The 24,699-nt window shown below is 45.2% G+C and overlaps 2 protein-coding genes across 2 annotated transcripts in view; both read left to right on the top strand.

Moving 5' to 3' along the window:
- Positions 1–17,971, top strand: part of LOC140417896 (uncharacterized) — a gene marked incomplete at its 5' end in the record, with an annotated part of 46,211 nt that extends 28,240 nt beyond the window's left edge. Inside the window, one exon of the mRNA XM_072501327.1 lies at positions 10,952–17,971. Coding sequence (XP_072357428.1) covers positions 10,952–11,569 — 618 coding nt within the window. The remainder of the gene's footprint in view (positions 1–10,951) is intronic.
- Positions 17,972–23,484: 5,513 nt separating this feature from the next.
- LOC140417895 (uncharacterized) overlaps positions 23,485–24,699 on the top strand; it is a 217,435-nt gene continuing 216,220 nt past the window's right edge. The window contains exon 1 of the mRNA XM_072501325.1: positions 23,485–23,676. Coding sequence (XP_072357426.1) covers positions 23,605–23,676 — 72 coding nt within the window. The 5' untranslated portion in view covers positions 23,485–23,604. The remainder of the gene's footprint in view (positions 23,677–24,699) is intronic.

Raw genomic sequence — 24,699 nt, 5'->3', positions numbered from 1 at the left:
CAGCAAATCACACCCATATGTTCTGGGCATGCCCAGCGCTGGAGGAATTTTGGAAGGGCGTAGCGAGGACGGTGTCGAGCGTGGTAGGATACAGGGTCAAACCGGGCTGGGGACTCGCAATATTTGGGGTGGCAGAGGAGCCGGGAGTGCAGGAGGTGAAAGAGGCCGGAATTCTGGCCTTTGCGTCCCTGGTAGCCCGGCGAAGGATTCTCCTTCAGTGGAAAGATGCGAGGCCCCCAAGCGTGGAATCCTGGATCAGCGATATGGCAGGGTTCATCCAATAGGAGAGGGTGAAATTCGCCTTGAGAGGGTCGGTACAAGGGTTCTTTAGGCGGTGGCAACCGTTCTTAGACTTTCTGGCAGAACGATAGACATTGGTCAATAGCAGCAGCAGCTCGGGGGGTGGGGGGGGGGGGGTTTACTTTATTTTTGTTTATGTTATTTACACTGGAAGGGTCTGAGGGGGTGTATACACCCGTTGTCTTAAGTCGGGGTGTTCATGTTAATTTATTATTTAGGTACGGGGGGGGGGGGGGTTTGAGGGGTTGCTTTTTTAGATTGTGTTTTGTACTTAACCCTGTTGGGTTCTTTTTTCTTTCTCATTTTGTTATTGATATTTTATGAAAACCTTTAATAAAAATTATTTTTTTAAAAAAAATGATTATTCAGTCGTGAACATTGATCATCATTAGTGAATTGGTGTGTTAGGTAATTATATTGTAAAGACTAGATCTTTATATTTAAAAATAACATGATCAACCAAAATGTTTCCAGGAACTGCAGAGCTATCAGAATTTGTTTGAAAAAATAAATTACTCGATAATTTTGAGAAGTTACGAGATGTGGTGATAAGTCTGTACATAATATTACATGTACTCAGCAGTGTGACCTCCCACCAGTAGGTGGCGTCAGGCATCAGTCAGGTGACATCCAGCTGCCAACAGAAGGTTGTAAAGCGTGCACGAGGCCAGTTGCACATCGACATCATATTCTGCCAAGACTATGTGGGCTAGGCATTGGAGGAATGGTATTGTTACTGTGCGAGTAATCCAGAGACCCAGGTTAATGCTCTGGGGATCTGGGATTGAATCTGCAAATGACACATGGTGAAATTGAATAACAGTATTGAATTAAAAGTCTGATGATAACATTCTTGATTGTTGTGAAAACTCATCTGGTTCACTGATGTCCTTCAAGAAATCTGCTCTCCTTACGTGGCCTGGCCTACACGTGACTCCAGATCCACAGCAATGTTGTGGTTGATTTGTAAGTGCCCTCTGAAATAGCCTCACAAGACACACAGTTCAAGGGCAATTGGAATGAGCAGTAAATGCTGGTCCAGCCAGTGACGCCCACCTCCCATGAATGAATAATTTTTAAGGCGGCTCATTGTTCAATCTGAAGACGAGTAAGAAACTCTCTTTGATTGGATTTGATTTATTGTCACGTGTACCGAGGTACAGTGAAAAGTATTGTTATGTGTACAGTCCAGACAGATCGTTCCATACATGAAAAAACGAAGTGCGGATCTTGGCAGTTTGTAGACGCAGATTAATATTTTAATCACCACCCGAAACATACCTAATGGTAATGTGTGCTCATATAGACAGACACAAACGATACTGTAATTGAATTCGAGGAAATAGCAGAGATTTAACTGAATCATCTTTTTGAACAATTTGCCCTTAATGATGGAGAAACAGGAAAAGCCACTCGGGGAGATGAGGAAATCCAGGCTCAGTGCGGATTTGCTGTCACCTCCTTTCTTATACATTAACGGGATTTAGGCTGCAGAATGTTTCACACCAAAACACAGAGGGGTCAAATATAAGCAACACATAATTCTCAATTCACTTCCATTTAACGATATTTGACTTTGTTTAAAGGTTGACTGTGGTCAAACTGAACAAAGATTCATGGGATTTCTGATACCCAGTGAAACGCTTTCTTTTCTTGGTCAGTCATGTTTGAATTCATTGGTGTGTATTTCAGAATGAAGACTCGAGAGATATTCAATTCAAAATGAAATCATATATAACAAATAAATATACTGATGTTCAACATTGAATAATAAAACAAATATTTGGTAAAATTGGTGGAAATTTTCTGTAGGAAGTTAAGAATGATGTATTAATGGTTGAACAAAGAGCATTGTTCCATTAGATATTTGCTGAACAAATGCTGAAGTTCAATATAAGTTCTATATCTTCTGGCCTTATGAGTTGAGACATCTAAAAAGAACATTTAAAGCAACAGTTGTCTTCATGTAATCAGTGACTTGGCCTCTCAGCTGAACCATTGAAAGCTGCAGCAAGACTGTGCAGTTGAATGTTGCACACGGCCATTGGGTACTGTGCTGCCAGCTGTTTCTGTAGCGTAGAGGTTATCACATTCACCTAACGTGCAAAAGGTGCTCCGAAAGCCAGTGATTCTAAACAAACCTGTTGGACTTTAACCTGGTGATGTAAGACTTCTTACTGTGCTCATCCCAGTCCAACGCCGGCATCTCCACATCATAAATTAGAAGCATTTAATGCTTCTGCCAATTTCGAATCAGAATTGATGGACCGAATGCCCTCCTTGTGAACTGTCTGTTCTATATGTAGAAAAATTCAATGAAGCAAAATCATACTTTGAATGAGAGTCTTTGCAAGTAATTAAGTCTTTACTGGTCAATACGGTGCGACTGGAGAGAGAGATAGTCACAGGTTAAAGAGGTGTGAATTGTCTGAAGCCAGGACAGTTGGTAGGATTTTGCAAGCGCATGTAATGTGACATGAATCCAGGCTCCCGGTTGAGGACGTACTCATGTGTGCGGAATCTGGCTAGCAGTTTCTGCTTGGCGATTCTGCGTTGTCGTGAGTGCTGAAGGCCGCCTTGGAGAACGCTTACCCGAAGATCAGAGGCTGAATGCCCTTGACTGCTGAAGTGTTCTCCGACTAGAAGGGAACATTCCTGCCTGGCGATTGTTGCGCGATGTCCGTTGTCGCAGCATTTGCATGGCCTCGCCAATGTACCACGCCTCGGGACATCCTTTGCTGCAGCATATCAGGTAGATAACGTTGGCCGGGTTGCATAAGAATATACCGCATACTTGGCTGGGTGGTGTTCTCACGTGTAATGATGGTACCCATGGTGATGATCTGACACGTCTTGCAGACGTTGCCATGGCAGGGTTGTTTGGTGTCGTGGTCGCTGTTCTCCTGAACGCTGGGTAGTTTGCTGCAATCAATGGTCTGTTTGAGGTTGCGCGGTTGTTTGAAGGAAAGTAGTGGGGATGGCCTTGGCAAGATGTTCGGCTTCATCGATGACGTGTTGAAGGCTGCGAAGATGTCGTAGTTCCTCCGCTCCAGGGAATTCATCAGGCGTATGAGGCTCCGGGAGTTCTTCCACAGACACCAGGAAGCATACAGCGAACCCAATGAGACAACCAATGAACTGGAACAACAGACCGAGAGATCTGTGGGACTGGAAGGTCCAGCCAGCAGGCAGGCCTGGAAAACCCCACCCATTGAAACAATCTGATCACCTGATTATACAGCTCGTCTTCCACTAACCCACTCAGTAAAATTGCCTTGATGTTTGAAACATTTTCCCACAAACAGAACAAACATTTTTCATTCCAATTTATAGTCTGAGGATATTCAGGTCCACACCAACCGAGTGACACTGTTGGATCGTAATGTGATATTTGGTTTGTGTTTGGTGTCTGAAAATCCTCCCTCATGCAATGTAAAAGGAGTTTACAAATGTCACACTATCATTACAGGATAGAAATTCAGAACAGTTAATTCCAGTTTCTGCGGAACATTTTTGTCTCTTCTTTCCCCAAAGCTGTGAATCCCCGTCCCACACACTCTCCCTTCTGCCGAAGGCTGAAATCCAAATAAAGTATTAGATCATTATTTCTGTTTCCTTTTACCAAAGTTATATAATTAGAGGTAAGAATATGCTTTACAAGTCACTTCATTCATGACTTGGGCAGCACGGTAGCATTGTGGATAGCACAATTGCTTCACAGCTCCAGGGTCCGAGGTTCGATTCCCGGCATGGGTAACTGTCTGTGCGGAGTCTGCACATTCTCCCCGTGTGTGCCTGTGTTTCCTCCGGGTGCTCCGGTTTCCTCCCACAGTCCAAAGATGTGGTTAGGAGAATTGGCCATGCTAAATTACCCATAGTGTCCAAAATTGGCTTTCGTACTGGGTGGGGTTACTGGGTTATGGGGATAGGGTGGAGGTGTGGACCTTGGATAGGGTGCTCTTTCCAAGAGCCGGTGCAGACTCAATGGGCCGAATGGCCTCCTTCTGCACTGTAAATTCTATTAAATTGTGACAGACATTAATCTGAATCACCCTGACTGAGCAGACAGAATAACAGATGTGAACCTGGTGTCCAGAACTGACTGTGGAGATTTGATGAGCAATCGGGAAGGTCATTTCTCCAAATCTTCCAGGGTTTCCATGAGACCATAAGACACAGGAGCGGAAGTAAGGCCATTCGGCCCATCGAGTCCACTCCACCATTCAATCATGGCTGATTTCAACTCCATTTACCCGCTCTCTCTCCATAGCCCTTAATTCCTCGAGAAATCAAGAATTTATCAACTTCTGTCTTAAAGACACTCAACGTCCTGGCCTCCACCGCCCTCTGTGGCAATGAATTCCACAGACCCACCACTCTCTGGCTGAAGAAATTTCTCCTCATCTCTGTTCTAAAGTGACTCCCTTTTATTCTAAGGCTGTGCCCCCGGGTCCTAGTCTCCCCTGCTAATGGAAACAACTTCCCTACATCCACCCTATCTAAGCCATTCATTATCTTGTAAGTTTCTATTAGATCTCCCCTCAACCTCCTAAACTCCAATGAATATAATCCCAGGATCCTCAGGCGTTCATCGTATGTTAGGCCTACCATTCCTGGGATCATCCGTGTGAATCTCCGCTGGACCCGCTCCAGTGCCAGTATGTCCTTCCTGAGGTGTGGGGCCCAAAATTGCTCACAGTATTCTAAATGGGGCCTAACTAATGCTTTATAAAGCTTCAGAAGTACATCCCTGCTTTTATATTCCAAGCCTCTTGAGATGAATGACAACATTGCATTTGCTTTCTTAATTACGGACTCAACCTGCAAGTTTACCTTTAGAGAATCCTGGACTAGGACTCCCAAGTCCCTTTGCACTTCAGCATTATGAATTTTGTCACCGTTTAGAAAATAGTCCATGCCTCTATTCTTTTTTCCAAAGTGCAAGACCCCGCACTTGACCACGTTGAATTTCATCAGCCATTTCTTGGACCACTCTCCTAAACTGTCTAAATCTTTCTGCAGCCTCCCCACCTCCTCCATACTACCTGCCCCTCCACCTATCTTTGTATCATCGGCAAACTTAGCCAGAATGCCCCCAGTCCCGTCATCTAGATCGTTAATATATAAAGAGAACAGCTGTGGCCCCAACACTGAACCCTGCGGGACACCACTCGTCACCGGTTGCCATTCCGAAAAAGAACCTTTTATCCCAACTCTCTACCTTCTGCCTGACAGCCAATCGTCAATCCATGTTAGTACCTTGCCTCGAATACCATGGGCCCTTATTTTACTCAGCAGTCTCCCGTGAGGCACCTTATCAAAGGCCTTTTGGAAGTCAAGATAGATAACATCCATTGGCTCTCCTTGGTCTAACCTATTTGTTATCTCTTCAAAGAACTCTAACAGGTTTGTCAGGCACGAACTCCCCTTACTAAATCCATGCTGACTTGTCCTAATCTGACCCTGCACTTCCAAGAATTTAGAAATCTCATCCTTAACAATGGATTCTAGAATCTTGCCAACAACCGAGGTTAGGCTAATTGGCCTATAATTTTCCATCTTTTTCCTTGTTCCCTTCTTGAACAGGGGGGTTACAACAGCGATTTTCCAATCCTCTGGGACTTTCCCTGACTCCAGTGACTTTTGAAAGATCATAACTAACGCCTCCACTATTTCTTCAGCTATCTCCTTTAGAACTCTAGGATGTAGTCCATCTGGGCCCGGAGATTTATCAATTTTTAGACCTCTTAGTTTCTCTAGCACTTTCTCCTTTGTGATGGCTACCATATTCAACTCTGCCCCCTGACTCTCCGGAATTGTTGGGATATTACTCATGTCTTCTACTGTGTAGACTGATGCAAAGTACTTATTTAGTTCCTCAGCTATTTCCTTGTCTCCCATCACAAAATTACCAGCGTCATTTTGGAGCGGCCCAATGTCAACTTTTGCCTCCCGTTTGTTTTTAATGTATTTAAAGAAACTTTTACTATCATTCCTAATGTTACTGGCTAGCCTACCTTCATATTTGATCCTCTCTTTCCTTATTTCTCTCTTTGTTATCCTCTGTTTGTTTTTGTAGCCTTCCCAATCTTCTGACTTCCCACTACTCTTTGCCACATTATAGGCTTTCTCTTTTGCTTTGATGCATTCCCTAACTTCCTTTGTCAGCCATGGCTGCCTAATCCCCCCTCTGATAACCTTTCTTTTCTTTGGGATGAACCTCTGTACTGTGTCCTGAATTACTCCCAGAAACTCCTGCCATTGCTGTTCCACTGTCTTTCCCACTAGGGTCTGCTCCCAGTCGATTTTCGTCAGTTCCTCCCTCATGCCCCTGTAGTTACCTTTATTTAACTGTAACACCTTTACATCTGATTCTACCTTCTTTCTTTCAAATTGGAGATTGAATTCTACCATATTATGATCTCTGCCTCCTAAGTGCTCCCTTACTTTAAGATCTTTAATCAAGTCTGGCTCATTACATAACACTAAGTCCAGAATGGCCTGTTCCCTCGTGGGCTCCATCACAAGCTGTTCCAAAAAGCCCTCCTGTAAACATTCAATGAATTCCCTTTCCTTGGGTCCACTGGCAGCATTATTTACCCAGTCCACCTGCATATTGAAGTCCTCCATGATCACTGTGACCTTGCCTTTCTGACATGCACTTTCTATTTTGTGGTGCATTTTGTGCCCCCGGTCCTGGCCACTGTTCGGAGGCCTGTACATAACTCCCATTATGGTTTTTTTGCCTGTGGTTCCTCAACTCTACCCACACAGACTCCACATCATCTGACCCTATGTCATTTAGTGCTATTGATTTAATTTCATTCCTAATTAACAAGGCAACCCCGCCCCCTCTGCCCACCGCCCTGTCTTTTCGATAGGTTGTGAATCCCTGGATGTTTAAATGCCAGTCCTGAACCCCCTGCAACAATGTCTCTGTGATGCCTACCACATCATACCTGCCAGTCACAATCTGGGCCACCAGCTCATCTACCTTGTTCGGTACACTGCGCGCGTTTAAATATAGCAACTTTAATTCTCTATTGACCGTCCCTTTTTGTTTTCTTAGTGTGGTGGACCTTGGTTTACTGAGCCTTTCCATACACTGTGTCATATTTTGTGGGATGGGGATATCGTAACCTCTCCTGAGTTTTGTCTTTTCGTGCTTTTTTGTATTCCTAAGCAGCTACGCTTCCCACTGATTACTTCACCTCTTGGTTCCCTGACTTTCCCTTCCCCCCCAAATCTTTAGTTTAAAGTCCTATTGACCACCCTATTTATTCTTTTCGCCAGAACACTGGTCCCAGCTCGGATCAGGTGGAGACCATCCCAACGGTATAGGTCCCCCCTGTCCCAAAACTGATGCCAGTGTCCCATGAAAAGGAACCCCTTTGTTCTTCCTCTCCCTCTCGAACTAAGTTATACCTGATATCAGACTCAGGGTCCATTCCGGTTCTCTTGCTGCTGACGAAATAACTTCAATCAAGTATGGAGAAGACTGAATCCACTGTTTGGTCCATGCTCCAATCTCTATTCCTGATATACCGACTCCATCCCTCTTCCTGGCAACAGTTTGAGACTTAGCCAGTCTCTTTGTAAATTTGGTTTCATATAGATCCAATATGACCTTCTGACCTCATAGAATTTCCAATGCAGAACGAGGCCATTCGGCCCATCTAATTGGCACTGGCTCGTGGAAAGAGCACCCTAACTAAGCCCACACCTCCACCTATCCCCCTAACCCCACATAACTTTTTTAGATACGAAGGCAATTTACCATCGTCACCTCCCGATTCGACAATTCCATTAGACACCTGGCTGCTCTCCCACATTCTACCTCTGGAAACTTAAAGCCATCCAAAAGTCTGCTACCCATGTCTTAATTCACAGCCAGTTCCTTTCCCCTATGATCCCTGTGCTCCGAGACTTGCATTCGCTCCCAGTCAATTCACACCCGTATTTTCAAATCCCTCCATGGCCTCATCTCTCCCTGTGTCTGTATCTCCTCCAGCCCCACAACCCCCTGAGATATCTGCACAGCTCTGATCCTGGACTCTTGTACACCCCCGATTCTAATTACTCCGCCATGGTTTTAAGTTCCCTCGGCCCCAAGCACTGAATTCCCTCCCGAAACCTCCCCGTCTCCACCTCACTCACCTCCTTTCAGACTCTTTAAAACTCGCCTCTTTGACCAAGTTTTTGGTCACCTGCCCTAATATCTCCTTTTGTGTCTGGGTGTCTCACTTTGTTTTATAATGTTCCTGTGAAGTTGACTGGGATGATTTCTGATGTTAAAGGTGTTATATAAATAGAAGTTGTTGTTGTTGACTGTAACCCTGACCTCCTGCTTTACAAAATCCCATTGGTTTCACAACAAACTCTATCTCTGATGTTTTGCCCCCTGCGGGTTTGCAGCCTCTATAAAGACGGCGGCCGTTAACTCAGGCCTGTCACCGGGAACAGGCCGCAGCTGTCCCCCCGCTCGATGCAAACCCGGGCGCGGAAACTTCTTATTGGGGTTTGGAGCTTCCACCGGGTTTCAGTGAAACCTCCCGGCCGAGTGCAGCATCGGCACTGCGCATGCTCCAGCCCACAATGCCCAGGGAATGATTGACGGCGGCTCTGGACCAATAGGGAGAGAGGGGTGGGCCTGGCGGACCGTGTGGTTGCAGTGGGTCCTCCAACCAATCGGAGTGAATGAGGGCGGGGCTGAGCCCGGTCTCCCACGTGAGCTGAAGCATGCGCAGCACTGATGACAACTCAGGATTCAGGGGGTCGGGTGGAAATCCTTAGCCGGTCAAATTCGGTGGGTGAGTCCTGAGGGAGGGATGGAACCAGCGGATGGGTCTGGAGGCTTCATAAACACTCCGTGCAGGCGAAGCCCCGAATACGAAGCTAGGATACAGCAGCTGAACCGGCGAAAGCTGCTCAGGCTTTTCCCCGAGACAGGCACGGGTAGCCGGGTACATGCGGAGCGAGCGAGAGGCTTTGCTCCGCCTCTCATTCAGTTTGATTGGCTGGAGGACCAAATGCTCTTCTTAGGTCTTCCAGCTCCGCCCCCTTTTCCTACTGGTTCGAACCCGCTGTCAATCAGTCCCCGGGCATTGTGAGCTTGAGCAAACCCTTCACCATCATTGTCAGCTCCCTGGTTTGCAGCTGCGGAGCTTCTCCCTCCCTCCCGGGAACAGGCCCAGGTTAACGGGCCCCATCCTGCTTCAGATACTGGAGGATGGTTCACATCAGAGGAGGGGAGGAAATAAATAAGAGCTTACACTTGGCACTCAAATCAATGTGGACTCTGAACTCTGGCAAGGAAGGAAACCCTGGCAGGTGGGTGGGGAGGATTCACAAACACCCGCTGGAGGCCCCAAACCCCCAATAAGACCCATTGATTTTATTGTCAGTCTGCAGACAGGAGCTGGAGAACTGAATCCTGTCAGAGGAGAGGGAGGGAGAAAACTAGGAGTGGAGGAAAGAAATGGTGCAGATGGTGAGATGGATTTGGATTTCAGCCCAGAGAGGAGGGAGAGTGTGTGGGACGGGGATTGGCAGCTTTGGGGGAACAAGAGAGGAAAAAATGTTCCAGAGAAACTAGAATTGCCTGTTCAGAATTTCTATCCTGGACTGACAGTGATGGCTTTTGTAAACTCCTTTTACAGGGGGCTAGAATTGTAGAATTTGCACACAAACTGAACCCAACAGAAAGGTTTGCGAATTCTATCCTGCATTGACAATGATGACTTTTGTAACATGAGAGATTACAGCTCTCAGGAAAGATTAATTGGAGTGGGTCCTTTTTTCTATTGACAACAACAAATTAAGCAGTGACCTACTGTAAATCTTTTAAATTATCAGTTTGGAGAGGGGCGATGTGAGAGAGTGACCATCAATAAACAAGTCGGAAATACAAGATAGTTACGAATGAATCCAAGGGGACAATACAGACAAAATAATTTATCACAGATTCAGAATGTGCAACTCATTACCATGGAAAGGAGTTGAGGAAAGTGCTGAAATGTTTTCAAAAGGAAACGGGACAAGCACATGAGAGAAAATGGAATCGAAAATCAGCTGAAAGGCTGAGATTTGATAGGTGTGAGAGTCAGAGATGTGTGCCGAATATGGACAGCAGCAGAATGTGTGACAGAATGGCCTGTTTATGTCTCATATATTCACAGTATTTCAATGTAATCTCCTTTTACAGAATATTTGCAGATGCAAACATCATGTCGAGATCTGACAGTCACTTGATTCATTAGGACCGGCCTTTCAACGTGGAAGGAGAAATGTTTGTCTGTTTTATCTTTCGAGAAAAAATTTCAAAAATCACTGTGATTGGAAAAGCACCGAGACACAGACATCTCAGTAATTTTTCACAGTTAGTTGGAACTGAGTTTTAGTCAATCACACAGCATGAAATGAAATTGCAGCATTTACATCAGGGAGACACCGTACTCAGGCTTCAACTGATGATCCAAGTTGGAGAGACATAAGGACATTCGCACCATAGGAATCAAGAAGCAGCAATTGGACATTCAGCCCCGTGAGCCTGTTCCACCATTTAATAACATCACGGCTGATCTGACAGCGACGTCAAATCTGCATCCTACCTACACCTGATAACCTGTCAATAACTATGAAGAAACCGTGGAAATGTGGGGACTGTGGGAAAGGATTCAATTCCCCGTCTGAATTGGAAACTCACCAACGTATTCACACTGGGGAAAGGCCGTTCACCTGCTCGGTGTGTGGGAAGGGATTCACTCGGTCATCAATCCTCCTGACACACCAACTTGTTCATACGGATCAGAGACCGTTTAAATGTGCTGACTGTGAGAAGAGCTTTAAAAGCAGAAATGAATTACTGACACATCAACGCACTCACACTGGGGAGAGGCCATTCACCTGCTCCGTGTGTGGGAAGGGATTCACTCTGTCATCCCACCTCCTGACACACCAACTTGTTCATACTGATCAGAGACCTTTTAAATGTGCTGACTGTGAGAAGAGCTTTAAAAGCAGAATGGATTTACTGAGACACCAACGCACTCACACTGGGGAGAGGCCATTCACCTGCTCCGTGTGTGGGAAGGGATTCACTCAGTCATCCCACCTCCTGGCACACCAACCTGTTCATACTGACCAGAGACCTTTTAAATGTTCTGACTGTGAGAAGAGCTTTAAAAGGAAAAGCAATTTGCGGAAACACAAATGCACTCAGCTTCTGCAACACCAACGAGTTCACACTGGACAGAGACTGTACACTTGACCAGTGTGTGACAAGAAATTCACTCGGTCATCCCACCTGACTTCAAACCAACTTGTTCACATTGATCAGAAACCTTTTAACTGTTCTGACTGTGAAAAGAGATTTAAAAGAAAACCAAGTCTGCGGAAACACCAGCGAGTTCACACTGAAACAGAATCATAGCATTTACAGTGCAGAAGGAGGGCATTTGGCCCATCGAGTGCACCGGCCCTTGCAAAGAGCACCTTACTTAAGCCCATACCTCCAACCGAACCCATAACCCCACCTCACCTTTTTGGACACTGAGGGCAATTTAGCATGGCCAATCCACCTAATCTGCACATTTTTGGACTGGAGGGAAACCGGAGCAAACCCACGCAGACACTGGGGGCAACGCGCAGACTCCACACAGCCAGCGAGCCAAGCCGGGCATCAAACCTGGGACCCTGGAGCTTTGAAGCAACAGTGCTAACCACTGTGCTACTGTGTCACCCACGTGTGGGAGCGGTACTGGGGAGAGGCTGTTTAACTGCTCCGTGTGTGGGAGGAGATTCACTCAGTCAAACAACCTGCACAGACATCAGCAAGTTCACAGGCAACAGCAGGGTTTGGATTCAGCTGTTGTTGCTGCTGTTAGTCACACCCAAGACTGAATGATGCCTGGACGTCTGTTCCCAGTGGGGCTCCACAGTTTCCGGTATATATCAATGATTTAGACTTAACTGTATGCACCAGGATTATACAAATGTTGCTGATGTGTTTTAGACGATGAGGGAGGAAGCTATGGACTGGGTCAGGTGGACAGAAAAATGGTAAATGGAACTTTAGATAATGAGAGGTTAGGAACACACTTCAGTTAACTCCCGATAAAAATAAGGTCACTTCAGGAAAATGGAAAAAACTGATTGGTGGGGAAGCTACAAATAATCCTTAAAAATTTTTTTTTAAAAATTCAGAATACCCAATTATTATTATTATTTTTTCCAATTAAGGGGCAATTTAGCCTGGCCAATCCAACTGACCTTCACATCTTTGGGTTGTGGGGGTGAAACCCATGCAGACATGGGGAGAATGTGCAAACTCCACAAGGACAGTGACCCAGGGCCGGGATTCAAACCCGGGTCCTCAGCGCTATACTCCCACTGCTCCACGTGCTGCCCTAGCTACAAATAGTTCTAATAACTTTATTGAACAGTTCTCAAACGGAAAGACACTTGGCCACATTAAAACTAAGGCTCTGCAATAGATGTTTGATCTAGCAAATCATATTTAGGGCAAGATTATAAACAGAGGGCATTCATTTAAAGTGAAAAGAAACAATGCTGAGCAAGGCTAGGAGAGTGGGCAAAGAAGTGGCAGATGGAATACAATGTGGAAAAGTGTGAGCACTTTGGAAGGAGAAATGGAGGCATAGACTATTTTCTAAATGGGAAAATGCTGAGGAAATCACAAGCACAAAGGGACTTGGGAGTCCTTGTTCACGATTCTCTTCAGGTTAACGTGCAGGCGCACTGTAGCCTCACGGCGCCGAGGTCCCAGGTTCGATCCTGGCTCTGGGTCACTGTCCGTGTGGAGTTTGTACATTCTCCCCGTGTTTGCCTGGGTTTCACCCCCACAACCCAAAGATGTGCAGGGTAGGTGAATTGGCCACACTAAACTTCCCCTTAATTGGAAAAAATTAATTGGGTACTCCAAATTTTAAAAAAAGTTTAACGTGCAGGTTCAGACGGCAGATAGGAAGGCAAATGCAATGTAGTCTGGTCGAGAGGGCTGGAATACAGGACCAGGGATGTACTTCTGAGGCTAGAAAAGGCTCTGATCAGACCCCATTTGGAGTATTAAGAGCAGTTTTGGGCATCCCTGCCTATTCCCATGGTGGTGAGAAAAGTATCTCGAGCTGATGTTTTTTGTGCGGACACTGGCCCCGGCTCCTTATACAGTAGCTTTACCCAGTCCACAAATCGTGGACCAATCCCAAACCGCTCCAGAACTGCTATCAAGTGTCCCCATTCTACTCGGTCAAACGCTTTCTCGGCGTCCACTGCCACAACCACCTGTTTCCTTCCCTTCTGCTGGTGCCATAACCACATTCAATACCCTCTTAACGTTTGAAAAGAGCTGCCTCCCTCACACAAACCCCGTCTGATCTTCACCTATCACCTTCAGGAGGCACTCCTGCCTACCTGCCAGTACCTTCGCTAATACCTTTGTGATATGGGCCGATACAACCCACACTCCGTCGGATCCTTATCTTTTTAAGCAACAGGGAAACCGATGCCTGCCCCAAGGTTTGTGGTAACACCCCCTTCCCTATCTCCTCCTCAAATATCTCCATAATCAGGGGTGCCAGCTTATCCTGCAGACACACCAGCGAGTTCACACTGGGGAGAAGCCATTCACCTGCTCTGTGTGGGAAGGGATTACGTAGAAACATAGAAAATAGGAGCAGGATGAGACCATTTGGCCCTTCGCGCCTGCTCTGCCATTCATTATGATCATGGCTTATCATCCAACTTAATAGCTTAATCCCGATTTCCCCTCCATATCCTTTGATTCCCTTCGCCCGAAGTGCTATATCTAACTGCTTCCTGAAAACATACAATGTATTGGCCTCAACTATTTTCTGTGGTAACAAATTCCACAAGCTCACCACTCTCTGATGAAGAAATTACTCATCTCTATCCTAAATGGTCTACCCCGAATCCTCAGACTACAACCTCTCGTTGTGTACACTCCCACCATCGGGAAAATCTTTCCTGCATCTACCCTGTCAAGTCCTGTTAGAATATTATAGGTTTCTATGAGATTCCCCCTCATTCTTCTGAACTCCAGCGAATACAATCCTAACTGATTCAATCTCTCATACATCAGTCCCACCATCCCAGGAATCAGTCTGGTAAACCTTCGCTGCACTCCCTCTAGAGCAAGAATATCCTTCCTCAGATAAGGAGACCAAAACTGCACACAATATTCCAGGTATGGCCTCGCCAAGGCCCTGTATAATTAAAGCAAGATATTCCTGCTGCTGTACTCTAATCCGCTCGCAATGAAGGCTAGCATATCATTTGCCTTCTTTACCGCCTGCTGTAGCTGCATGTTTACCTTCAGTGACTCGTGTACGAGGATACCCAGGTCTCGTTGCACATTCCCCTCTCCTAATTTATGGCTTTCAGCTAATAGTCTGCCTTGTTTTTGCTACCAAGGTTGATAACCTCTCATTTCTCCAAATTATACTGTCTCTGCCATTCATTTGCCCACTCACTCAACTTGTCCAAATCACACTGAAGGATCTCTGCAACCTCCTCACAGCTCACCCTCCCAAGCAACTTGTGTCATCTGCAAATTTGGAAATATTGCATTTTGTTCCCTCTATATAGTTAGGCGACACAGTGGTTAGCACTGCGGTCTCACAGAGCTGAGGACAAGTGTTCAATCATGGCCCCAGGTCACTGTCTGCGTGGAGACATGTTCTCCAAGTGTCTGCATGGGTGTCACCCCCATAACTCAAAGATGTTTACCTCTTTTTGCGCGATTCACTCGGTTATGCTGTCTGCAGTCACACCAGGGAGTTCATACTGGGGAGAGGCCGTTCACCTGCTCTCAATGTGCGAAGGGATTTTGTAATTCATCGCACTTCCTGAGACCAACAAGTTCACAACTGATTACAGGGATTGGATTCTGCTGTTATTGTTTCTGTTCTCAATTACATCCAGGACTGCATTTTGTTCATTCTGTTGGTCAATGGGGATGGTCAGAGGGTTTCTTTCTGCTGGACTGGCCGGTCTCATGGCTTCGTCTCCAATGGTCTGATTCTCTCTGAGCCTTCTTGCAAATATCTGGTTTCACATTTCACAAGGATCAAAGAGTGAAAGGGTGTTTGGAGGTTAGAAGATGTTTCATTCCCATTTCTGTTTGGAAACCCCCAAAATCATGCCACATTGCATTGAAGATGGGCTGTGGTGGTTACATGGTTCTTTTGCATAATTTATCTTGGTGCTTCTCACAGAAGAAAATTATTACTGTATGAGGGGCAAGTTATCTGAGGTGCACTTGGAAACTACATTAAATAGTATGGTGGGAGACAGGCAATCACTAATATTTAAGGAATTATTACAGATTTACACGGGGATCGGTTAGCTCAGTTGGCTGGATGGCTGGTTCGTGCTGAGTGACACCAACACCACAGGTTAAATTCCCATACCGGCTGAGGTTCGTCATGATCTGTGTCGGTATTTATGCTCCACATCCTCCACCCACCCCTCTATATCTCACCCCCCCCCCCCCCCCCCCCACCCCATTCCCCATCAGCATCTCCTTCTATTTCTTCTTCCCTCATGTATGTATCTAGCTTTACATTCAATGGATTCATGCTGTTCACCTCAACCACTCGCTGTGGTAACGAGTTCCACATTCTCACCACTCGCTGGGTAAAGAGGTGTCTATTGAAATTCCTATTGGATTATTGAATCCCTTCATAATCTGAAAGACTTCCATCAGGTCACCCATCAGTCTTCTCTTTTCCAGAAAAAAAGCAGTCCCAGCCTTTCGTGAGTGTTAAATGCTGTCAGTTCTGTATATTATGAATCTTTGTTGCACCTTATTCAGTGCCTCTATTTCCTTTTTCTAAATGGAGATCATCAATGTTGACAGAGCTCCCAATGTAGTCGAACCATCGTTTTAAACAAATTGAACATTTCCTCCGTGCTTTTCAATTCTATCCCTCTGGAATGGAACCCTATATATGGGTCCCACATTTTAGGAAAGATGTGAAGTTCTTAGAGAGGGTGTAGAGGACATTTACAAGAATGTCACCAGAGATAAGGGACTCCAGTTAGTTGGAGTGACTGGAGCAGCTGAATTTCTCTCCTGAGATCACAGCATCTGGAGAGTGGGGAATGGGGCCATTCAGCCCTTTGAGACCGTGTCGGCTCCCTGTGGAGGAAGCCAGTCTGTCCATTTACGTTCTGTCCCCGAATCCCTGTGGGTTTATTTCTCTCAGTGCCTGTCTAATTTCCTATTGAAATCCTTCCGTCATCTCTGCATCTCCTATCCTCATAGGCAGTAGGTTCCAGGTTGTTACCACTCGCTTTACATGTACACAAGGCTGCTGGAGCACAGAGGAGTCTGGTTGGCCCATTTTTCCCATGCCAGCTCTTTGTACAGTGACCCATTTAATCCCATAGTTCAACTATTTTGTTTTCTTTTTCAGAATGTACGAAACTTACTTTTGGAAGTTACAGTCTAATTTATGGACAGTGCATTCCAAATCACAGCAACTCGCCGTGTTTTACAACAAATAATTGTGCATATATATGGTGTGTCTGGAATTTCACAGAATATTCAAAATGATATCAATGGCGTGGTTACTACACAAAATTAAGACTCAACCTTTATCAATAAATTGGTGAGGCCACCAAGTGTAATATATCCTCGTTTGGGGATTTATCAGAACAATTAGACATTTCTATAAAACCTCTCACTCCCACTGGACCCCCTAAAGTGTTTTAAAGCCAATGGAGTACTTTTGAAATATATTCACTGTTGTAATGTAGGAAGCTGTAAGTACGCATGTGTAATCACATTTAGTCTTTAAATTGTTATTTTCATTATATAAAACAAACTTTAGAGTACACCAATTCAGTTTTTCCAATTAAGGAACAATTTAGCGTGGCCAATCCACCTACCCTGCACATCTTTGGCTTGTGGGGGTGAGACCAACAAAACCACGGGAAGAATGTGCAAACTCCACACGGCAGTGACCAGGGTGGGGATCAAACCTAGGACCTCGGCGCCGTGAGGCAGCAGTGCTCACCATTGTGCCACCTTGCTGCCCGTAAATTGTTATTTTCATAGTGTATTCACAGGCCTTAGTAATAAGCTAGGAAGCCCTTTTATACCTCTAACATGTGCCTTTCTGCAGCCATTTCACCTTCTGTACCTTTTCTATATTAACTATGTATTGATTTCATTGCAAAAAAACAATAATTAAATTCAAGTTTATTTAGGAGTGAATATTGATTATGATTAGTGAATTGTTGTATTGGGTAATTATATTGTAAAGACTAGATCTTTATTTTAAAAAATAACACGATCAACCAAAATGTTTCCAGAAACTGCAGAGCTATCAGAATTTGTTTGAAAAAATAAATTACTCTATAATTTTGAGAAGTTTCAAGATGTGGTGATAAGCCTGTATCTAATATTACATGTACTCAGCAGTGTGACCTCCCACCAGTAGGTGGTGTCAGGCATCAGTCCGGTGACATCCGACAACCAGAAGGTTGTCAGGCATACATGAGGCCAGACGCACATAAGGGTAGTTCCAGGCGTTCTAATATAACTCTGTGATAACTTGGTCTGTATAGCATTCTGATCATTACCTTACCACGTGTACATTAATAAATCATCGTTCTGGCTAATTCACCAGCAGTTCTGTAAAATCATTGCAAGACAAGATCACAACACAACACGAGACACCATATTCTGCCAAGAATATGTGGGCTAGGCATTGGATTAATGGCATTGTTACTGGGTGAATAATCCAGCGACCCAGGTTAATGCTCTGGGGATCTGGGATTGAATCTGCCTGTGTCCAAAAAGGTTAGGAGGGGTTATTGGGTTACGGGGATAGGGCGGAAGTGAGGGCTTAAGTGGGTCGGTGCAGACTCGATGGGCCGAATGGCCTCCTTCTGCACTATGTTCTATGTTCTATATGACAGATGCTGAAATTGAATATAAGTCTAATGATAACACTCTTGATTGTTGTGAAAACTCATCTTGTTCACTAATGTCCTTCAAGAAATCTGCTCTCCTTATGTGGCCTGGCATACACGTGACTCCAGATCCACAGCAATGTTGTGGTTGATTTGTCAGTGCCCTCTGAAATAGCCTCACAAGACACGCAGTTCAAGGGCAATTGGAATGAGCAGTAAATGCTGGCCCAGCCAGTGACGCCCACCTCCCTTGAATGAATAATTTTTAAGAAGACTCTTTTCAATTTGAAGATGAGTAAGAAACTGTCTCTTTGATTGGATTTGATTTATTGTCACGTGTACCGAGATACAGTGAAAAGTATTGTTCTGTGTACAGTCCAGACAGATCGTTCCATACATGAAGAAACAAAGTGCGGATCTTGGCAGTTTGCTCAGTTCACAAAAGAATTTAATGGCTTTGTAGACGTAGATTAAGATTTTAATTACCATCCGAAACATATCTGGACAGCTCATACAGCCAGACACAAACGATACTGTAACTGAATTAGAGAAAATGGCAGAGATTTAACTGAACCACATTTTTGAAAGATTCGGCCTTAATGGTGGAGTAACAGGAAAAGCCACTCAGGGAGATGAGGAAATCCAGGTTCAGTGCGGATTTGCTGTCAGCCCTCCTTTCTTGTGCATGAACGGTATTTAGGGTGCAGAATATTTCACACCAAAACACAGAGGGGTCATATATAAGCAACACATAATTCTCAATTCACTTCCATTTAACTATATTTGATTTTGTTCAAAAGCTGTCTGAGGTCAAACTGAACAAAGATTCATGGGATGAGTATTACCCAGTGCCACGCTTTTCTTTATCAGTCATGTTTGCAATTCAATGGTGTATGTTTCAGAGTGAAGACTTGAGACCGATTCAATTCAAAATGTAGTCATCTATAACAAATAAATATACTGACATTCAACATGGAATAACAAATCATATTGAGTAAAATTGGTGGAAATTTTCTGTAGGAAGATAAAAATGATGTATTAATGATTGAACAGAAAACAATGTTCCGTTAGATATTTGCTGAACAAATGCTAAAGTTCAATACAAGTTCTATATCTTATAGTCTTACAAGTTGAGATATGTTTTAAAGGAACAGCTGTCTTCTTGTAGTCAGGGACCTGGCCTCCAAGCCGAACCATTGAAAGCTGCAGCAAGACTGTGCAGTTGAACGTTGCACAGGGCCATTGGGTACTGTGCTGCCAGCTGTTTCTGTAGTGTAGCAGTCATCACATTTGCCTAACGTGCGAAAGGTGCCTGGTTCAAAACTTGCAGAAGCATTAAATGCTTCTCTTTTTTTTATTATTGTTAAAAAAAATTTTGAGGGGGCAATTTAGCGTGGCCAATCCACCTAACTTGCGTATCTTTGGGTTGTGGGGATGAAACCCATGCAGACACGGGGAGAATGTGCAAACTCCACACGGACAGTGACCCAGGGCCGGGATTCTAACCCAGGGGATCAGCGCTGTAGGCTGCAATGCTAACCACTGTGCCACGTGCCGCCCTAACTGCTTCCCATTTATGATGTGGCGATGCTGGCGTTGGACTGGGGTGGGCACGGTAAGAAGTCTTACAACACCAGGTTAAAGTCCATCAGAATTGTTTCGAATCACTAGCTTTCGGAGCACAGCTCCTTCCACAGGTGAATGAAGATGTGGGTTCCACAACCACATATATAGAAAAATTCAATGATGCGAGATGGTACTTTGAATGAGAGTCTTTGCAGGTAATTTAAGTCTTTACAGGTCCAGATGGTGCGACTGGAGAGAGGGATAATCACAGGTTAGAGAGGTGTGAATTGTCTCAAGCCAGGACAGTTGGTAGAATTTTGTAAGCCCAGGCCAGATGGTGGGGGGGGTGAATTTAATGCAAAATTAATCCAAGGTCCCGGTTGAGGCTGTAGTCATGTGTGCTGAACTTGGCTATCAGTTTCTGCTCAGCGATTCTGCATTGCCGTGCGTCCTGAAGGCTGCCTTGAAGAATGCTTACCCAAAGATCAGACTGTTGAAGTTTTCCCCGAATGGAAGGGAACATTCCTGCCTGGCGAATGTTGCGCGATGATTTTGCTCAGTGGGCTAGACAGCTAGTTTGTGATGCAGAACAAGGCAGCAGCTTGGGTTCAATTCCTGTGCCAGCTTACCCAAAGAGGCACCAGAATGAGGCGACTAGGGGCTTTTCACAGTAACTTCATACAGCGTCTGCATGGTCTCGCCAATGTACCACGCCTCAGGACATACTTTCCTGCAGCATATGAGGTAGACAATGTTGGCCGAGTCGCACTAGTATGTACCGTGTACCTGGTGGATGGTGGTCGCGTGTAATGCTGGTACCCATGTTGATGATCTGGCACATCTTGCAGAGGTTGCCATGGCAGGGTTGTGTGGTGTCGTGGTTGCTGTTCTCCTGAAGGCTGGGTAGTTTGCTGCAAACAATGGTCTGTTTGAGGTTGCGCGGTTGTTTGAAGGCAAGTAGTGGGGGTGTGGGGATGGCCTTGGCAAGATGTTCGTCGTCATCGATGACATGTTGAAGGCTGCAAAGATGATGTCGTAGTTTTTCCGCTCCAGAGAATTCATCAGGCGAATGAGGTTCCGGGAGTTCTTCCACAGACCCCAGGAGGCATACAGCGAACCCAATGAGACAACCAGTGAACCGGAACAGCAGACTGAGAGATCTGTGGGACTGGAAGATCCAGCCAGCTGGAAGGACTGGAAAACCAATCCCATTGACACAATCCGATCAGCTGATTCTACAGCTCCTCTTCCACGAAACCACTCAGCAAAACTGCTTCAAAAGTCCTTTCTTGTCCAAATTCTGAACTCACATCTTTCCCCTCTTTTCCTGCTATCTCCCATCATGCTCTCTCAGAGCTCATCGTGTCTCTGATACTTACCCTTTGCTCCTTTGGCTCAATTCTCATTAAACTTTTGAACATCCAACTTCCATATTTCCATGGTATCTCCATGGAGCCAGTGTCTTTGTGCACTTCCTCTTTAGACAGTCAAGTGAAGCTTCGTCCTCACACAGAACACGTGTATGGTTTCTCCCCTTAGTGAATGATGTGGTGTTTCTTCAGGCTGTAACTGGTTAAAGTTCTTTCCACAATCAGTTCACTGGAACACACTCACTCGGGTGCGTGTATGTCTCGGTGCTTTTCCAGTCACACTGATGTTTGAAATATTTTCTCACAAATAGAACAAATATTTTTCATTCCACATTCATAGTCGAAGGATATTCAGGTCCTGATCAATTAAGTGACATTGTCGGATCTTAATGTGATATTTGGTGTTTCCTGTCAAAGGTCACACTATCAGTACAGGATAGAAATTCAGAACAGACAATTCCAGTTTCTGGGGAACATTTTTTTTCTCTTCTTTCCCCAAAGTTGTAAATCCCCGTCCCACACACTCTCCCTCCTCCCTGGGGCTGAAATCCAAATAAAATGTTAGATCACTATTTCTGTACATTTTTACCTAAGTTATATAATTAGAGGTAAGAATATGCTTTATAAGTCACTTCATTCATGACTTGTGACAGACGTTAATCTGAATCACCCTGACTGAGCAGACTGAATAACAGATGTTAACCTTGTGTCCAGAACTGACTGTGTGGAGATTTAATGAGCAATCGCGAAGGTTGTTTCTCCAAATCTTCCAAGGTTTCCTTTGTTCTTCCTCTCCCTCTCAAACTAAGTTATACTGGATATCAGACTCAGGGTCCATTCTGGTTCTCTTCCTGCTGACTAAATAACTTCAATCAAATATGGAGAAGACTGAATCCACTGTTCGGTCCCTGCTCCAATCTCCATTCCTGGCATACCCGACTCTATCCCTCTCCCTGGCAACAGTCTGAGACTTCGCCAGTCTCTTTGAAAACTTGGTTTCACATTCGATCCCAATATGAGCTTCTGACTTCATAGAATTTACAGTGCAGAAGGAGGCCATTCGGCCCATTGAGTCTGCACCAGCCCTTGGAAACAGCACCCTACCTAAGCCCACACCCCCATCCTATCCCCGTAACCCCACCTAACCTTTTTTGGACACTAAGGCAATTTAGCATGGCCAATCTACCTAACCTGCACATCTTTGCACTCATGTCTGTACTCTCACTAAGACCAGCTGTTTCCATTTGCATTACATTATCTGGCCTCTCTCCTGTGTCTGTGCGCCTGGGGCTGAAACCTCAGATATGCCATCGTCACCTCCCGATTTGACAATTCCATCACACGCCTGGCTGCTCTCCCATATTCTACCTCCGGAAACTTCAAGCGATATAAAAGTCTGGTACCCATATCTTAATTCACAGCAAGTTCCTTTCCCCTATGATCCCTGTGCTCCGAGACTTGCATTCGCTCCCAGTCATTTCTCATCCTTGTTTTCAAATCCCTCCATTTCTCTGGAATCTCCTCCAGCCCCACAACCCCCTGGGATATCTGCACAGATCTGAAATGAAATGAAAATTGCTTATTGTCACAAGTAGGCTTCAAATGAAGTTACTGTGAAAAGCCCCTAGTCGCCACATTCCGGCGCCTGTTCGGGGAGGCTGTTACGGGAATTGAACCGTGCTGCTGGCCTGCCTTGGTCTGCTTTCAAAGCCAGCGATTTAGCCCTGTGCTGATCCTTGACTCTTGTACATTCCCGATTCCAATTACTCCGCCATGGTTTTAAGTTCCCTCGGCCCCAAGCACTGAATTCTCTCTCTAAACCTTCCCGTCTCCACCTCACATACCTTATTTAAGACTCTCTTTAAAACTCACCTCTTTGACCAAGTTTTTGGTCACCTGCCCTAATATCTCCTTTTGTGTCTGGGTGTCTCACTTTGTTTTATAATGTTCCTGTGCAGTTGACTGGGATGATTTATGATGTTAAAGGTGTTATATAAATAGAAGTTGTTGTTGTTGACTGTAACCCTGACCTCCTGCTTTACAAAATCCCATTGGTTTCACAACTAACTCTATCTCTGATGTTTTGCCCCCTGCGGGTTTGCAGCCTCTATAAAGACGGCGGCCGTTAACTCAGGCCTGTCACCGGGAGCAGGCCGCAGCTGTCCCCCCGCTCGATGCAAACCCGGGCCCGGAAACTTCTTATTGGGGTTTGGAGCTTCCACCGGGTTTCAGTGAAACCTCCCGGCCGAGACCAGCATCGGCACTGCGCATGCTTCAGCTCACAATGCCAGGGAGCGATTGACGGCAGCTCTGGTCCAATAGGAAGAGAGGGACCGACGCTGATCCTCCAACCAATCGGAGTGAATGAGGGGCGGGGCTGAGCCCGGTCTCCCACGTGAGCTGGAGCATGCGCAGTGCCGATGACAGTTCAGGATTCAGGCGGTTGGATAGAAATCGTCCCCGAGTCAGATCTCGCTCGGTGAGTTATGAGGCATAGATAGAGACGGTTGATGGGTCGGGAGGCTTGATAAACACTCCGTGTCGCCCCAAGCCGAATACGAAGCTCGGGTACGGCAGTTGAAGCGACGAAAGCTGCTCGGGCTTTTCCCCGATACAGGCCCGGGTGAGTGAAGTGTGCTGTGGGGCGCATGTGGAGGGTGTGAGAGCCCCGGCTTTGCTCCGCCTCCCATTCACTCTGATTGGTTGGAGGACCAGCCGCTCTCGGTCAGTCCTCCAGCCCCGCCCCCTGAGCTAGAGCAAACTTCAGAATCATCCGACATAGAACATTACAGGCAGTACAGGCCCTTCGGCCCTCGATGTTGCGCAGACATGTGAAACCACTTTAAAGACCATCTACACTATTCCCTTATAATCAATATGTCTATCCAATGACCATTTGATGGACGTCTTGCAACACCAGGTTAAAGTCCAACAGGTTTGTTTCAAATCATTAGCTTTCGAAGCACTGCTCCTTCCTCAGGTGAATGAAGTGGTAGGTTCTAGAAACATATATACAGACAAAGTCAAAAAGCAAGACAAGGCTTTGAATGCGAGCATTTGCAGGTAATTAAGTCTTTACAGATCCAGAGACGGGGGTATGTATATTCTAGTTTGCAGACAATTAGAACAAATGTACATTTCTATAAAACCTCGCACTGTCACTGGACCTTCTGAAGTCTTTTAAAGCCAATGGAGTACTTTTGAAACATGTTCACTGTTGTAATGTAAGATGCTGTAAGTACGCATGTGTAATCACATTTAGTTTAAAAATTGTTATCTTCATAGTGTATTCACTGTCATTAGTAACAAAGTCAAGAAAGCCCTTTTATACCTCTAACATGTACCTCCTGCAGCCATTTCACCTTCTGTACCTTTTCTATATTAACTATGTAGCGATTTCATAGCAAAAAACACTTTTGTACCTCTAACACTTGGCTTCCTGCAGCCATTTCACTTTCTGTACCTTTTCTATATTAATTATGTATTGATTTCATAGCAAAAA

Source organism: Scyliorhinus torazame, chromosome 5 (genome assembly GCF_047496885.1).
Source record: "Scyliorhinus torazame isolate Kashiwa2021f chromosome 5, sScyTor2.1, whole genome shotgun sequence".
Taxonomy (NCBI): Eukaryota; Metazoa; Chordata; class Chondrichthyes; order Carcharhiniformes; family Scyliorhinidae; genus Scyliorhinus; species Scyliorhinus torazame.
This window is presented reverse-complemented; position numbering and strand designations above follow the sequence as displayed.